At 45.0% G+C, this 18,579-nt stretch overlaps 1 protein-coding gene across 2 annotated transcripts in view; it reads right to left on the minus strand.

Annotated features, from left to right (window-relative positions):
* Positions 1-18,579, minus strand: part of cd2ap (CD2-associated protein) — a 68,746-nt gene that overhangs the window by 23,067 nt on the left and 27,100 nt on the right. The window contains exons 3-12 of one of the 2 annotated variants that reach the window (XM_084439952.1): positions 14,457-14,670; positions 12,671-12,771; positions 12,063-12,183; positions 11,493-11,671; positions 9,629-9,716; positions 9,311-9,405; positions 7,834-7,932; positions 6,539-6,607; positions 5,809-5,862; positions 1,207-1,243 (exon numbers count right to left, since the gene is read on the minus strand). In XM_084439952.1, the coding sequence (XP_084296078.1) occupies positions 1,207-1,243; positions 5,809-5,862; positions 6,539-6,607; positions 7,834-7,932; positions 9,311-9,405; positions 9,629-9,716; positions 11,493-11,671; positions 12,063-12,183; positions 12,671-12,771; positions 14,457-14,670 (1,057 nt within the window). The remainder of the gene's footprint in view (positions 1-1,206; positions 1,244-5,808; positions 5,863-6,538; positions 6,608-7,833; positions 7,933-9,310; positions 9,406-9,628; positions 9,717-11,492; positions 11,672-12,062; positions 12,184-12,670; positions 12,772-14,456; positions 14,671-18,579) is intronic. The other variant, XM_084439953.1, reaches the window with a different exon arrangement.

An 18,579-nucleotide genomic window follows, 5' to 3' on the forward strand; every position in this document is an offset into this window, starting at 1 on the left:
TACAATCTGAAAAGACCTGACAGTACAGAGCTCTACCAGATCTTCTCACAGCAGTATAAATACCTGAAAGTGTGCCATGCGGACCACCGCTGTCTCAGCAGCCTGGAACACAAGGTCTACAGGGAAGCAGGCTTAATACCCTACAGCTGAGAGATAGTACAGCAGTCCAATCATCCACACACTGTATGAAGCTGGAGTAAGAATTTAAAGCAGCTTCATCATCTACAGTGTAGACTTACGAGTGGGACCCTGGGAAGCAGCCCAAATAGCTAAAGACCACAGTGTAGAGCTAGGAGGAGAGGTGGAGGGAGGCTGAACACTTGTGTTTATCACAACAATGTTGACGCTGGCTCTCAGTCAAGCCCGGCTTCTACTCTGTCTGGACTGAATTATCAAATTGATCTCAAGATGAAATCAGAAAGAAATTAGAATTTGACACGGCTGTTTGGTTGGTTGCCCTGATGGTCAAGTCCAGGCTGGTGCAGCAGCTCAATCAACACAGCAAACCAGAGCATGCATTAGTTACATGCTGATTAAGCCCCCTGTAAACACAAACAGTAAAACACACACGATGCCTCCTCTCCACTGGAGTTCTAAGCCTTTGCTCATTGGCCAGGCCCTACTGTGAAATCCCAGAAGTCTGGTCCAAAAGCCATTTGTGTGCCATCAGAACCTGTCAGCCTTCTGAATTCTTCCGGCTATTTAACCCCCATGGCCCATTGCCTGATGAGAAAGAGAGTGAATAAGAATAATGATAAACAACAAACTCATCAGCAACACTTCTGCTCTGGGCTTGTCCCAACAGCCTGAGTTACTGACAACACATCCCCCCTCAATCAATCACAGATCCCCTGATGAATATCACCATAGTGACGGCTACGCTAACCAATGCACTGCATGGCTGGATGATCCCACAGGGAAACACTGGATCAATAAGAGTGTTCCCGGCGGAAACCTGTTTTTTGCAGCATTAGTTCCTGTTGCTTAGAAGAGAACTTCAGTCTCCTCTCCTTGTCCATTCCCCTCCCTTCATCTGCATGGCACAGAGCCTTAATGAACCAACCATGGCCTGGCAGATCTCCAAGACATCACTGTCATCTATCCTGTGCTCTCAGATCAGTGCAGGCGAGGAGAGGAGACCATGTCAAAGTAATGGTGGTTTGGAACCAGGTCAGGTGATCACACGTTGGTAATGACAGTCCTCACCCAGGCTTTTTGATGGTGGAGGCGGCTTCTTCGGTCTCTGAAACAGAAAACAAGCAAGAAAGAAAAGTAGGTCAACTACAGTACATTTTAAAGGACAGGAAAGTAGAACCTGCTGAACAAATTCATGAAGAGTAAAAAAAAAAAACTCCTCTGACATTTATTATCTGTTGTAACTTCAAGTGAAGACACTGTGTGGGTGTTTCCGTTTCTTTGCTTTACATACTCACCTACGCACCTGTCACTGAGACGCAATTCAGGTGTGTAAGAGACGTTTTATTATAATCTAAATTACTAACAGATGAACCAATGACAAACTAGAGATCGAAGAAAGAAAATAAAAATATGGAAAGTGTTTCAAATGTCGAGGCAAAGGCTTCTTAATAGGTGAGCCTTAATGACATACCCAATGTACAGTGCATCCGGAAAGTATTCAGATCCCTTCACTTTTTCCACATTTTTTTATGTTACAGTCTTATTCCAAAATTGATTAAATTCATTTTTTCCCCTCAAAATTCTGCACACAATACCCCATGATGACAAATTGGAAAAAGTGTTTTACAAATTTATAATAAAATGACACTATTTGAACATCATATTTTTGTCCTTTACTCAATACTTTGCTGAAGCACCTTTCACAGCAATTACAGCCTAAAGTCTTCTTGGGTATGATGCTACAAGCTTGACACCTATTTTTGTGCATGGCTGTAAGCCAGCGCACTTAGGATAGTGTTTGTCCAGTTATCACTCCCTCCCTCCTTCCGTTAAATGTTGACCTGTATTTCTCTGTTGGCACCACAAGAGGCAGTAGTCCCAGCATACCAAAATAAAGATGGACATGAAAATCAACCCACCGATCTCCACTGCACAAGTAGAGTAGCGGTGAAAGCAATGGACTCCCACGCGGGAGATCAGGGTTCAAGGCCCCAGTGGGGATGATTTTATGGGACTATACCCCAAACCTCCACATGTTCATCCTTTCACTCCGACCTTTACCCCTTGCCTTATAGGTCAGATCCTGCCCCAACCCCAACCCTTATTCTAACCCCAACCCACACTAGGGACTGGAAGAAGGACACCAAAACCAACCTGCCGATCTCCACGGCACAAGTAGAGTAGTAATGAGAGCATAGGACTCCCACCCAGAGACCGGGGTTCAAGGCCCCGATGGGGATAACTTTATGGGACTATACCCCAAACCTGCACATGTTCATCCTTTCACTCCAATATTTTTATCCCTTACCTTTGTCCAGAATCAGAAGTTGAACCAATTGCAGCAAAATAGCTAACATTAGAGGAATCAGTGTAACTGCTTTAGCCACTGACTGCTACCATTAATGTTATGGAAGCTGCTGCTAGTTGTTGTGAGCTCATGAGCTAACTGGCTATCCAACTCTTATTGTGCTGGATTAGCATTGGAAGCATTGAAACTGATGTGTTCAGGCGACAAGACCTATCTTAATTTATCAGACATTATTTAATGTAATTTAAATTCACAGCTATTTCAGTGGCATGACTAGCTTCCGTTCTACCAGTCCTGAACAGAAACAAGCCAACCACGCACATAAGCCAAGCTGGACCTGGTTGGGCAGTGTCTTCCTCCTTCCAGGTTGGATTGGGAGCATCGGTGCACAGCCATTTTAAGGTCTCTCCAGAGATGTTCAATCGGGTTCAAATCTGGGCTCTGGCTGGGCCACTCAAGGACATTCACAGACTTGTCCCAAAGCCACTCCTTTATCATCTTGGCTGTGTGCTTAGGGTCATTGTCCTGTTGGAAGGTGAACCTTCACCCAAATCTGAGGTCCTGAGCGCTCTTGAGCAGGTTTTCATCAAGGATCTCTCTGTACATTCATGTTTCCCTTGATCCTGACTAGTATCCCAGTTCCTGCCACTGAAAAACATCCCCACAACATGATGCTGCCAGCAACATGTTTCACTGTAGGGATGCTATTGGCCAGGTGATGAATGGTGCCTGGTTTCCTCCAGACATGATGCTTGGCATTCAGGCCAAAGAGTTCAATCTTGGTTTCATCAGACCTGAGAATTTTGTTTCTCATGGTCTGAGAGTCCTTTAGGAGCCTTTTTTGTAAACTCCAAGCGGGCTGTCATGTGCCATTTACTGAGGAGAGGCTTCAGTCTGGCCATTCTACCATAAAGGCCTGATTGGTGGAGTGCTGCAGAGATGGTTGTCCTTTTGGAAGGTTCTCCCACCTCCACAGAGGAATGCTGGAGCTCTGTCAGAGTGACCATCGGGTTCTTGGTCACCTCCCTCCCACCTCCCCTGATTGCTCAGTTTGGCTGGGTGGCCAGCTCTAAGAAGAGTCCTGGTGGTTTCAAACTTCCTCCATTTACGAATGATCTTTGGGACCTTCTTCCATTTACCACTGTGCTCATTGAGACCTTCAATGCTGCTTTTTTTCTTACCCTTCCTGTGCCTTGATACAAGCTTTGAGAGGCCATCCTGATCTTGCGAGCTCATGTTGTTTCACTCCGTTTGAAACAAACCATCTGGCTGGGAAAGCTAGCTGCAGTGGCCTAGTTTAGGATAGACAAACAGATCCTTGGCCTGACACAAACACACAATGAGTCACAGTTTACAGCAGACCGGTTTTCAGTTGTTGACTGTGAGAGGAAGAGGAGGAGGAGAGGAGAAAGAGGGGGAGGAGAGGGAGGTGGAGGAGGACGAGGAAAGGGAGAGGAGAGAGAGGGAGGAGGAGGAGGTGGAGGAAGGGGTGGAAGAGGAGAGAGAGGGAGAAAGAGGACAAGTAGGTGGACTACTGTGGACTGGTGGACTACTACTGTTACTATTACTGTACTAGTACTACCACAACTACTACTACTTGAGATAACTGAATGTTTCCACAGAAACAGAGGGTGGTTACTGTGTGTTTCCATGAAAACAGAGGGAGGTTACTGAGTGTTTCCATGAAGACCCGGGAGGTTACTGGGTGTTTCCACAGAGCCAGAGGGAGGTTACTGGATGTTCTCCTGGTAGGTGGCAGTCTCAACAGGGTTTATCAGTTAGCCTGGTGTCATATGAATCTGTGCTCATCCCATCCCCAGTGGCTGAGCCCTGGCCAGACAAAGAGCCACATTCAGCGCCATTGTGGTGGAACCTGCTCACTGACGCTGGGAGCAAGCAGACAGCACTTCACCCTCTGCCCTCAGTAAGGCAAGGATTCCTATGACTATGACGCAGCAGAACAACACACTGTGTGTGTGTGTGTGTGTTTTTCCACCACAATGTTGTGTACCTTCAAGGAAAGTACACATATAGCTCCAAGCTTCAAATAAAACTAGAAATGGTGCTCAGAGAACACAGACCTCCGCCCACAAATACATGGCTCTGTGCACATACACGTGTATGCAAGCATATGTTTGGTATTGCTGCATTCGTTAGGTTGAGAGCTTTATGCCAGTCCTAACTCTGTGTCTCTGTGACCTTCCCATATTGAGATATGGCAGTTTCAATTCCCTCTATTGACAATGAATGCAGGTGAATGGCCGGCCAATCGTGTTTGGGCGGCTTGCGCCCCGTGATTCCGATCCACTCCAGAATCTAATGGGTTGTTAATTGACCCATGCTACACCCCTCCACAGAGTTTCATGAAAATCAGTGTGGTAGTTTTAGCATAAACCTGGTCTAAGAAATGAATGGAGATGAATGGCCGGCCGTGGTTAGAAGGCTCATGTACCCGCCTCGTGATTCCGATCCCCTCCAAAATGTAATGAGCTCTTAGTTGGCCCATGCTACACCCCTCCTTTGAGTTTCATGAAAATCAGTCTGGTAGTTTTTTCGTAATCCTGCTAACAAACAGACAAACCAAGAAACGGCTTGTGGAACCGCCCCATGACTCTGACCCGCTCCAGAAATGAATGGCTTATAAGTTAACCAATGCTAACTCCTCCACTGAGTTCCATGAAAATCGGTCGGTTGTTTTTGTGTAATCCTGGTCCAAAAAATGAATGGCAGGGAAGGGCCGGCTGTGTTTGGGCGGCTCGTGGTACCGCCCCATGATTAAAGATTTAATGGGTTCTAAGTTGGACGATGCTACAAAAATCGGTCTGTTCGTTTTTCGTAATCCTGCTAACATACGAACAAACAAACACACGCCGCTGAAAACATTACATGTGCAGTCTTGGAATGGGCCACACAGGCTAAGTCTATGTTTAGCAGAAGAACATTTTTCTTCTTTTCAGAGATTTTGCAGAAGAGCTATTTCAGCTCTCTGAGCGTGTTTAATGTGGACATTCTCCTCTGCACCACCTTCAGGCGGGCTCTCTCCTTCCTTCACAGTGAAAGAGGGCAGATCTGAATGTCGAGTTCTCCCCAGGGTTGTAGGTGGGGTGTACCTCCCGGGCCTTTTCTTTGTGGAGTGTGCACAATATAACAAATATAAAAACATGCAAAAAGAACAATATAAAAACATACAAAAAGCTGCCCTCAGAGGAAGGACAGCACAGGATAGGTCAAAGTCAGAGACCTCCAGTGCGTGCGTGCGTGTTTCCCATTGCATGTGTGTGTTGGAGTGTACTTGCTGTATGACAAAGAAAGAAAGAAAAAAATGAAGGCAGGTGTAACTAACAAGCATTTGGACAGCTCACCTCTTCAGGCTCCTGTTTGGGAGACAGTTTGACTGATCCTCTTGACGTGGGAGTCTGAAAGGACATGTCAAAAAAGTTTAGTGACAAGCAGCATACTACCAGTATTATTAATCAGGGTTCTTACACTTTTTCCTAAGCGAACTTCAAGCACTTTTCAAGCATTTTCCAGGTGCAGTTTCATGTTTTTCCAGCACCTAACGCGGCTGTGGTAAATTAAATGTTTACTCAAAATGATAATTTCACTTCTCACACATCACATTAAATCAGATGCTATTCAGCTATAAACAAAAGACTTAGCATCCTATATCGCCTGGCTGAGCCAATCTAAAGCAATCACTTCAACCACCAGACAAAACTTCAATTTCAATAAAGGATTTACTGAAAATGGGCAAAATAAGAGAAGTCTTTGAGGTAGGCAGTCAATGAGCTCCTTGAGCCTTAAAATGTATACCAAATCAAACACTTTGTATTATGCAGTTGCATATTCCATAAAGAAACATGCCATAATTTACATACAATACTAGTACTAATGTATCACCTCCCTCTCGAAAATCGACTATCACTAGCCTGTGAATTCACCAGGTCTGACGTTATGCGGTGATGCATAGCCTAGCCTAGCATAGCCTAGTCATCCATTCCTTTCCATGTATTTCAAAACACTGAAACTATGACAGTGACGAAGACAGCTTGTATTTGTCTTCATCAAGCCAGCGGTCATTAAGACACCAACCTCCCGGCATGTTGTCGGCCTAGTCTGTCTGTCCAGCTCGCAGTCATCAGGCACCACATAAAAAAAACACTACGGATCACAAGTCAAGCCAAATCACATACAGGTACGTACGTAGCGTGAAGATGCTCGAGAGGACTCGTCTTTATTTTGTGTGAAAGCAATTAGGAGGAAAAGAGTCTGACTTATTTTACTTCTAAAACACAAATTCTGTCAGATAGCGATTTATTATGAATGTAGCCTAGTTATTACAATTTCATTGAGTTTCCAGTACTTTATACAAAATTCAAGCACTTTTCAAACCTTGAAAACGCCATAATGAAATTCAAGCATTTTTAAAGGAGTAGTAAAGGGAAAATGCATCTTTAGCCCTATTTTAAGGTTACTTATGATCATATACAATGGTTCACATCAAAACATTTACAAAACTAGCACTTTTGAGAAAGTCTGATAATTGCTCTACCACCGTTTAGGTCATACAATGGATGTGGGTGGGCACCTTGAAAAATCATTCAAAAACATGTTAAACTCTCGATTTCAAAGACAAGAAGCTCACTGAGGGGGTAATTGGTGTCCGTTGGTGTTCTGACATCAAATTCGCCGCAAAGTATGAATCCTGTAGGGTTTTATTGATTATTTTATCAAATCCATTGACTTGTATTGAAGCGACCGTTGTAGATGTGTAGATCAATCCGCAGAGGAGATTCAGGAAGCGGAACTACTTACGGTAGCTATTGTTATTGTTTATGTTGCTAGGCTACCTAGTTTGTGGAAGTTTACACACGTATGTGCTGTGACTAAATAGTTCTATGCTAAATATTTAAAAAAGCCTTTCCAGATGAACTAGAATCTTACTAAATGGCGAATTATATGTCAGAACGCCAACACCTCGGTGAGTTTCTTGTCTTTGAAATTGAGAGTTTAACATGTTTTTTGAATGATTTTTCAAGATGCCCACCCACATCCATTGTATGACCAAAACGGTGGTAGAGCAATTATCAGACTTTCTCAAAAGTGCTAGTTTTGTCAACGTTTTGATCTGAACCATTGTATATAATCATAAGTAACCTTAAAACAGGGCTAAACATGCATTTTCTCTTTACTACTCCTTTAAGGATTTCCAGCACCCTGATTAATGAATGAACCAAGACTTACAACAATAGTCCACTAGAGTGTGACATTACACCTTGCGCTTAGTACCACCATTGCTTTGATGCTGTGTCTTACCTGTGTTTTGTAGAATTACCGATTTCCGTACAGACCCTTATATCACATTTCCTTTGTCAGTGAAGCCATACCTCTTTCTCTGCATCCGACAGCACAGTCACAAAGTTGTCTGGGAAGACGCCCTCCTGGCCTCCAATCTGCCCTCGCCACCAACCCGGCTCCCCTGTGTCCTGAAAACACAACAACCACATATTTATACCACAAAAAACACAAGAGGAGTGGTGCTCATATCTCAAGTATCTGTGTGGTATTGTGATGGAGGGTTAGGGTTAATGTTAGGGTCTGTATGCAGTTTCATGTCCTCCTGTTGGGTTAGCCAGGAGTGGTCTCCTCAGGATTAGAAAACAAGACCATGCTTTATTGGACATGAGAACAGACTAATCACACAAACAGTTCTCCAATATGAACACTAGAGGGCAGTGCAACATTGATGATCCCCAGCAATGCAACCTAGCCTGTTACAACCTCCCCCCCCCCCCCTGGGGGCTCCAACAGACTGAGAAGACTCAGTGCAGGTAGAGCTGTTCTGAGATCAGGTGGACTACTTAAACCCTAATATAACCCATAAGGCCTTAACAGGAAGCATCTGACCCCAGCTCTGTCAGAAGGATCCAGCTACACGCTGAGAAGATACTGACAGGAACCAGCGTGTACAGGGATACACCATCACCACTCAAGACTGCGTCTGGGAGTGACACCAGCACACTGTACAAACACTGGTTTGATGGTAAATTTGTGTATTTGGTTTAGTCAGAGGTGGATATTCATCTCATGAACCCTCATTCATACATCCAAGGTACCCAAATCAATATATACCCAATGCATTGCTTCAACCTACCAAGAACACAACACCAGAGACAAGAAATGCAGTTCAATTCAAGTATATTCTGATTCTGTGAATGAGTCACTTCAAACAATACAGTTCATTTTAGTTCAGTTTGTGAGTCCCAGCAATAATTGAATTCAGATTCCGTTCAGTTAATTCAGTTCATTAAAAAAAAACACCAACAATGAACCATCACATTACCCAAACATAACATAAAAAATACCGTTTCAATTAGCACGCTCCACATGGATGAAAATGAGACCTACGCTGCTCTTGGGTCAGTCAAGTTAGCGGTCTGTCAAGTCTAGCTCATGGATTCTCCATTTCAGTATTACACACGGTAATCCTCCATTCAAAAACGCTACGTAGTTATCCCAAACGAATATTCCAAAACGGTTTTCCCATTGTATTCAATTCCAATACATAATTCCACACAAAACAATATTTCAGATCTTCAATGTGTAATCTAACATAATCCAAACTCCCCAAACAGTATGACGGTCTAACAACTTCCTTGTTTGTTTGATAATCGCACCATTGTAAAATTGCAACTCAGTAGCCAGGGATTGGACAATGGTTATTTTATGAGCAGGCGGACAGGATGAGCAGACGGACTGGATGATTTAGTGGGCGGAGGGCAGTGACGGAAACAGAATTGTCACAACACTGATAGGCCCAAACGCACAGACATTAGGGTCAGGTCAGAGGTCCGGTGGTCTTACCTTACTGAGTATCTGGATGACATCACCCTCTTTCAGGGTCAGCTCATCGTCATTGGTGGCCTCGAAGGCGAAGGTGGCTTTACAGTACTCTTTCACTGGGGACCAACAAACACAGACATAACGCTGGTCTTATCACAGATTATGATGATTTAATTTAATCTTAATTCAAAAATCCAGCCCCAGGTACAGTAACAAGGATGGGCACCAGATGAACCAGATGGACGAGACTGTACAGACACAGAGAGGCATGGCGAGAACCAGCCAGTGCTCCGCAGCAGACCACAGTGACGTCACGTGATGCCTCCTTCTCTCCCTCACCTTTAGCTTTGCTGTCCCCATCTGCTCGCTGGCAGTCTGGCGGGCTGGGGTGGGCGGGCTTTGCACTGGATGGTAATGATGGGATTGGCTAAAATGAAGCGAAAACACAGATGGATTTACTGACATGATTGGATGGCACAGCACAGATGCCCAGGTGTTCTCCACCAATGAGAGATTAGCCACGCCCGAGCTGGAATGGATCAGCAGCTTCCGATTGGTCGGCACCAGGAGCTATGTGTTGTCACATTGACTGGACTGGATGGTGTCAAACAAACTCACTCATAAACGCTGCGCTCAACTAGAGACTGAAGACATTCTTCCAGGTTTTGTTGCACAAAATGGGTGGAAACAATTTGAGAGACTGGTAAAAAAAAACTTAAGTCTTTAGGACGGTCTTTCCTACAGTTTGTTTGGAGGACATAATTTCCAGTAAAGAAAGGTCCTTCACACTATTGGAGATGTAGGCAGTAGCTCTGATAGGTAGCGTCGGTTTTTGGTGCCGTTCTAGCGACGATTTTCAATGGAGATGTCTCCAGACTTTCTGAGGTGTAGGTCTCTAAAGTCAAACACCGCTTACTGATGGTGCCAAACACTGTAAGTGATGTAAGTAATGGTGACTGACAGTGATAGTGATGGTGTCTGACAGTGATAGTGATGGTGTCTGACGGTGATAGTGATGGTGTGTGACAGTGATAGTGATGGTGTCTGATACTGATAGTGAAGGATTCGTATAAAGGAGACAGCAGAACCAATCATAAGCTGTTTAAAGGATTAAAAAACTGCACCAGTGCCATCAGTGGAAAATGTTATTTTTGACATCTGAGCCCTACGTTGGGGATTGATATCATATGGAAATAGAGGATCGGCAGAGAGTAGTGGAACATGCCTTTAAAGCTATGAAGAGACAGGAGGGAGAGAGGAGGAAGAGGAGGAAGAGGAGGGAGAGAGAGGAGGTAGACAGAGGAGAAAGAGAGAGAGGAGGAAGAGGAGAGTAGAAGATGAGAGAGGAGCAGATGTAGGCTAAGCTGTGTGAGACACTGGAATGGGTGAGAGAGAGAAAGAGAAGGGAGGAGTTTCAGAAGGAGTTAAGAGTAGGCAGGTAAAGTGACAGTGAGGTTGTTTTTTTTAAACACAGAATGACACAACAGGTGCAGCATTATACCGGGAGCTACTAAGCAGTCACCATTCACACAAAAAGGCCATAGAAAACATCTGTGTGTGTGATGCAATCTGGTCTTAGTCTGGACATTAATCAACGCAGTGGAGTGTCTGTGTAGAATCTGCCCCTCCGTAACTAGCCAGGTCAGCCAATATAATAAATAAAATTATAATAAAACTCTACAATAAAACTCCAATAAAAGTACACCCTGGCCTACGCACTTACACTTTTACATCTGCCCAGAAATAACACGCGCGCGCACACGCGCGCACGCACGCACGCACGCACGCACGCACACACACACGCACACACACACGCACACACACACACACACACACACACACTTTAGTTTAGCAGCTGCACCCATGATTACTCATCCATGCATCAGACCATCACTGCGCAGTACTGAGGGATATGCAACAAGTGTGTAAAGTGTGTACTGTGTGTGTGTGTGTGTGTCTTACCAGTAAACTAACTAAACATCATAGTGCATATTTCAGTGGACCAACAGTAACATGGGACCACGACTCAATATCAGCTGCCGTTTGTCTGACCAAAAAGTTGTTTTAATTCCAATGGCTGATTCCGTCAGCGAAGGACACTATAAGAGCCCCTGTCACAGCCCCAGCTCAACCATAGTCCAAGCCCTAGTCCCAGTCCCAGTCCCAGGCCTAGCCCCAGCCCTAGTTCCAGTCCCAGATTTACTTTGTCTTTCTTCTCCTCTGTATCGGTGCTGGGAAGTCGGGCCTTCAGCTTGACCGATCCTTCCTTGAAGATGTCTCCAAAGCCAATTCCCCGAATCTTCTTAGGCTGGGCGATGATCCCGTTCCCCGGGGAGGAGTGAGGGGACGTGGCGGGAGGCAGCGCCTCCTTACCACTACCGTCTGTGGAGGAGAGGAGGAGAGGGGAGGAAGAGGAGGGGGGGATTTGAGAGGGGAGGAGGAGGAGGAGATGGGGTGAATCCAATTCAAAGATGAGGATGCAAGCCAGCACAACCATGAAATACCATGAATAGCTTGGCAAACACACTGTGAGCAAAATCATGCTCTAAGCACAGAATACACTCTCACACAAACAAAGGCCTCTGCAGGTCTAGCCAACAACTTAAGACACTCAGCAGCAAAACTTGTTCTGACTTGTTCCACTTAACAGTCACACACCTGCGTGGCTGTATTAGTGAGGCTCGTCTATCTGAGCTACCGGTTTCCTGTCTACATGAAGAGCAGTCATCCCTGTGTGTCTCTACTGGTGCAGCTGTGTTTGTGGTCCAATCACCTGTTTCGTCTGCAACGTCGTTTATCTCTCCGTCCTCGCCCGTTTCCACCTCTTTGACGAAGTTGGAAGGGAAGAGTCCGGACTTGCCGTTCATGGTTCCGCTCCACCAGCCTTCCTCAACCTAGACCAGCCAATCAGACACTATCAATGACCAGCCAATCCGTGACTCTGTCAATGACCAGCCAATTAGATACCTTATCAATAACCAGTCAATCTGAGACACTATCAATAACCTGCCAATCAAAAACACCTTCAATATCCGTCTGCTTTATTTTTATTCTTTAAATAAATGCCAAAGTCAGATGTTTGTTCCTCAAAATCTAAAGTAAGAAAGAGTAGGAAGAGCAGCCAGTTGATCACAATGCAAAGAAACAATTTTTAAGAAAAACTATTATGCAACATAGAGATACAGAGGATGATGATGACTATGCATTTTCTCCAAGTATAGAGTAGACCTTACATCTATACTTCCAACAGCTTCCAACACTGCAGGAACAACAAAACACAGAAAGGATGATATCTAGTAACCGGCACTCAGACAGAAGACATTAGAGAGCACATACAGTAGGTAAAACAGCCACACAGCCTTGCAGATCAGTGAACTGTACCTCCTCGTTGATGTCTATGATGTCGCCTATCTTCAGCTCCAGCTCATCCTCATTCTGAGGCAGGTACTCGAACAGAGCTCTGCACTGACGCTTCTTAGGCTCTGCAACAACAGAGACGGGGAGAAGCCTTGTAACACGGGTTATACCAGTCTGCCATGCACGGACCTCGGCTACCTGACTGGGAGTGTGTGTGAGCATGACTGTGTTCTGCAAACACATTTGTTTGTTTAGGTTTTGTGTGTGGGTGTGTGTGGGGGGGGGGGTGTTGTGCATAGTGCGCATGTGTGTACATCACCCTGTACCCTTGATAGCCTGCGGAGGGCAGAGTGGATTCAGGAAGTGTAAAACGCGCCCAGCCTGGAATTCTGGGACATTTTTCAGCGAGGTGATCCAGTCAGAGGACACGCCCCTCTGAGCAAGCACAGCTGCACACGGAACATTCCACTGGGGCTCAGATATGGGGGAGGTGAACAGCAGCAGTCAGTGACAATGTCAGAAGGTCAAGGTCAATGTCAGGGCCCGTATTCACAAAACATCTTTAAAGGATAGTCTGGAATTTTGGACATAGGGCCTCATTTACAACTTGAGCATTATGTTGTTGATTGGTTGAGATAATTTTTAGCTGCTTCATTGCTGCCCCTCATTTGGGCATTCATGTCTTGCTAATGCTAGCGCAATGCAATGGTACAGGCTAGCATCCACTACCAAACTCACTTAAACACTCCACAGTCAACCGATTGTTTACTTCCACACTTTCCCTTTAAGGCTAAAAGTAGATCATAACTTGCTGATTTAGGACAAACTCCTAAAAATAATGGGCCTATCACTCCTAATTTTAGGACATTTTTGGGGCTAAGAGTAGGCTATTTCACAAAGGGCTTTACCGCTAAAACCAGCTCAAGTCAGTTAAGGGTAGTCAAGAGGACTCCTAAATCGCTAAGACCAAATCATAAACGATCCCTACATGGCTGCTGCCGGTACTCCGCTTCATAGTCACATCAACATTTTGGAGACATTGAATGATACAGAGCCACGGTATCATAGATCATGTTTATGAATATATTCAGACCTAATCCCTGTCATTTGCTGGGTGACAAAAGTTCAACATTTTCCAGAAGGCTTTTGTGATTGACTGACAGCCAGCAGCCAGCCGTAGGCTGTCAGGCATGCAAATAAACAAGCAGGTGGTGACTATCCACCCCCACACACTTTATCATGTAGGCTATTTCTGAACCAATTCAGAGGAGTGCTGACTGATTACACCTTTACAGTGAGATGGGAATGTGTGAACAGAGAGCAGTTCCACCTCACACAGCAACACAGCATTAAACCTCTGGGGTTACACTATCACAGGGAGGAACAGAGAAAATAAAGACTAAAGAATATTGGTAATGTCATAGCATCCATGAACTTATGTTTTATTTGATTCCCATTAAGCTTTTATACATGTGTAATTCATAACAACATGTAGGCTTCTGTATGCCTCACTCACTCACTCACTCACTCACTCACTCACTCACTCTCTCTCTCTCACTCTCTCTCTCACTCTCTCACTCTCTCTCTCTCTCTCTCTCACACACACACACACACACACACACACCTATACTCCCTATAAGCACTATGCACACCAGTGTAACCCTAACCCTAAAACATTCCACCCCAAATAAAGACATGATTGATGATGACATTGGACAATGATACACTTCTGGAGACAACACCCATGAAGGGTGAGAAGGTTACCTTCCACACACACACACACACACACACACACATATAGGTGCCTTACTCTTCTTGGGTGCGCGTGGCTGTGAGTGGGGCTGGAAGCCCCCCGCCGGGATGCCATAGGTGCTCATCCTCTGGACCAGGTTGGCCACGTTGCCCGCACTCTTCTCTCTCCTCTGTGGTTGGGAGTCCTCTTTCTGCTCCTCCTTCTCTCTCCTCTGGGGCTGGGAGTCCTCCTTCTGTTCCTCCTTCATCTCCTTGGACTCTCTCCTCAACTCCTGACCACAAAGAGAAGACAGCAGTGAGGAGGACCAATAACATTACTTACAGAATGTGCAAAACTGTTCTCCATTGGTGAGGGATAGAACAGATTATGACAGAAAAGAACTGAACAGAATATCGTAGATTGTTATTCTTTTCCACAGACGATCAGATCCAGACCTTGCATGTGGCACTCAGCCATTCTGTGGGCCCCACCCATTTGATACATGGCCTGTGTCATACAGATACAACAGTAGAAAGAAACTGAGGAGACACATTCCAGACAGTCTGTCATAGTAGACAACACATCAACATACTGACACCTGGATGTGGGCTCCACCTGCTGACCACAGAAACACACACGCACGCAGGCCTAATCAAGCGTGGTAAATCGCATTGTGTTAATTTATTTATTGCAGGTGACAAATAGTAATTGTGTGAATGACGTCAGGTGCCAACAACCATATTAAAATGAGAGTTCAGCATGTTTTAAATTGATTTCTTACCATGCAAAGGCTTTAACAGAATCCTGTCCATTCATTATCGTAAAAATGTGTTGCAAAAACAGAACGCCGCAATTCTCAAATGCATAAAATTAAGAATTACTACAGGGAAACAATTCCAGTGTCACAACAAAGTTGCCAGTCAATGGTTTCCCAGAAAAAGTAATGATCAGACAGTCCAAGTGGGATACACCCCTTAATGATCCATTTTTCACTGTTACAATGGTATGGAAGTCTCACTGAACAATGTGAAGAGCAGGGTAGGAATTTTGTAATTTTAGGGGCAAGGCCATTTGGCCTTCAGTGTCACTAATTTTTTTAGGGTACAAAGGCCACATGCCAAGGCACAAAGGCCATTGAGTAAAATAAGAGGATTGAGAGCCTACCAATAAATAACTTTAAAGCAGTAGTTCAGTGATCCCTTTAACTGAATGGTCTACTGAGAGTTTATCACCCAAATAAGATACAAGAACTGTTCTCTATGCCCAATAAATAATAAACATGAATGACATGAAAAACATAAATAGCCTACTTTATTAACTTGCTTGTATCAAATTATGCCTCCATAATGTTGTCATAAGTCATGCAATCTTGGTTGAATCATACGGAGCCGAGCAAGCATTATGCCCCTTCACTGGAACTGCTATGTAGCACTGTAGTATAGCCAAGCAACAGACTGACAATCATCCATGCACTTAGCAGTACAATCCGTTTCAGTTGCTGTAGTCTCTTTAGTAACAGCATCATTCTAGAAACCAATATAGTGTAGCGTACTGTAATTAGGGTAGCTAGCTAGCCATCAATAGCCAGTGTAATCGGATTCTATCTAGCTATGCTACCTAGCTGTCAGTAATGTTACATTAGCTAACATTAGCTAGCTAACTGAAGCTGTGTCTGTGGTCTGTGGAGTTAGATAGCTATCCATCACGTTAGCCATCACCCGGCACAAAGGGAGACTGTCTCTGCTCTGGAAATTATTTTGTTGAAAAAGAAGAATAGTTGGGCATGTTCCAGCCTGCTTCAAGACCTCCACCACCATCCTCGTCCCCAAGAAAGCAAAGATCATTGGCCTCAAAGACGACAGACCCGTCGCCCTGACTCCCGTAGCAAAGAAGGTTTTCGAGCGCCTTGTTCTGCGATATCTCAAATCCATCACAGAACCTCTCCTGGACCCTCTGCAGTTCGCCTACAGAGCCAACAGGGGACGACAGAGTCAACATGGGTGGCCCTCCACTTCATTCTCCAGCACCAGCAGTCTGCAGGCACCTACATCAGAATACTGTTTGTGGACTTCAGCTCGGCTTTCAACACAATCCTCCCACTCGCTCTGGAGGGCATGCTCTCTCAGATGTGCGTGCCTGACCCCATCTGCAGGTGAATCACAGACTTCCTGTCTGACAGGAAGCAGCACATGAAACTGGCAAGCATGTCTCTGACTCCAGGACCATCAGCACAGGCTCCCCCCAAGGCTGTTCTTTCCTCTCTACTATTCTCCCTGTACACAAACAGCTGCACCTCCAGCCACCAGTCTGTTAAGCTCCTGAAGTTTGCAGACGACACCACCTTCATCGGTCTCATCTCCGAGGGCGAGGAGTCTGCCTACAGGTGGGAGATCAACCAGCTGTCCTAGTGCAGCCAAAACAATCTGGAGATGATTGTAGACATTAGGAAGAATCCAACCACCCTACCCCCAATCCCACTGAATGACACCCCAGTGACCACTGTTGACTCCTTCAGCTTCCTGGGCATCACCATCTCCCGGGACCTCAAGTTGGACCACCAAAAAAGCACAGCAGAGGATGTAGCTGAAGAAATTCAACATAAGCAATGATGGTACTCTTCTACGCCTTCATCATCAAGTCCATCCTCACCTCCTCCATCACCATCTGGTTTTCAGCCGCAACAGACAAAAAAACAAGTGGTCACACTTTACAATAAGGGTCACAAAAAACATTAGTTAACTGTTAACTAATGCTTATTTAGGGTTAGGTTAGGTTACTAATGTTAATTAATACGTTAGTTCAGGTTAGGGTTAGGGTTAGGTGAGTTAACCTTAGTTAAAGGGCAATGCTCGTTTTTGACAACCTGGACCTTATTTACGACATATTATAAGAAGTTTGACTCACCGAGATCACTTTGGTGTAGTTCGGAGGCCTGTAGAAGAAATTTAAAATCCAGCGCGAGCCAGTATATCCATGTAATGACGGAGGTCGGGGCAACGAGAATGCAGTTTCTCAAAATCTATTTTCGGCCGCTAAACGGTTGTTTTCATCAATCAGATTGGATGAATCGACAGTTGAGATTCCTCAACGCGAGGCATTGTAGTGGTTTTCAAATACGGGGTCTTTAGCCTCTGTAATATGATCTTTACACGCCTTTCCCCACTTGCTCCAGCACGCATGCGCACAGGCCAGCGCGCAGACTGGCTATTCTCCGGCTCACATTCTCTGCGCTACGATCCTTGTTGGTGCCGAGAATATTGTCGTCGTCATTCGTCAGCAACAATCCGATCGTAGCGCAGAGAATGTGAATTATCCGAAAATAGATTTTGAGAAACTGCATTCTCGTTGCCCCGTCAACCGTCATTACATGGATATACTGGCTCGCGCTGGATTTTAAATTTCTTCTACAGGCCTCCGAACTACACCAAAGTGATCTCGGTGAGTCAAACTTCTTATAATATGTCGTAAATAAGGTCCAGGTTGTCAAAAACGAGCATTGCCCTTTAACATAAATAACATTAGTAATGTTACATGGTTAATAGAGACATTAGTTAACTGTTACTTAATGCTTAATAATGCATTAACTAATGCTTATTAATGTACCCTTATTGTAAAGTGTTACCAAACAAGGGCAGACTGCAGCACATTATCTGCTCCTCTGAGAGGGTGATCGGCTGTAAACTGCCATCTCTACAGGACCTGCACGCCTCCAGGACCCTGAAACGGGCCACTAGGATCGCAGCTGACCCCTCCCATCCTGGACATGGTCTCTTTGACCCATTCTCCTCTGGCAGGAGACTGCGGGCCATCGGGACCGGGTCCACAAGCCACAAAAACAGCTTCTTTCCCACGACCATCAGACTCACTAACAAGGCTTGTGTCCTCCCACGAACCCCCACATCCCCACCAAACTATCTCTATACCCCTTGCACCACTGGCACACGTCCTGTGATTGCTCCACATACCTTAACGGCACATACACTGCACGCACTGTAGCCTACATAACACCACTTACCCACCACACTACATTCTGCACACACACTGCACATACACTCACCACACTCCGTTTTGTATACAGTATCCCTTTTATTTTTTACAGTATTATATCATAATTTGTATTTGCACTGTTTTTGTACTGCTTTGCACTGTCCTGTCCTGTTCTGCACCCTGCCCTATATCGTCTATAACAGCATTTGCCTTT

This window comes from Borostomias antarcticus (genome assembly GCF_949987555.1).
Source record: "Borostomias antarcticus genome assembly, chromosome: 6".
In the NCBI taxonomy this organism is placed as follows: domain Eukaryota; kingdom Metazoa; phylum Chordata; class Actinopteri; order Stomiiformes; family Stomiidae; genus Borostomias; species Borostomias antarcticus.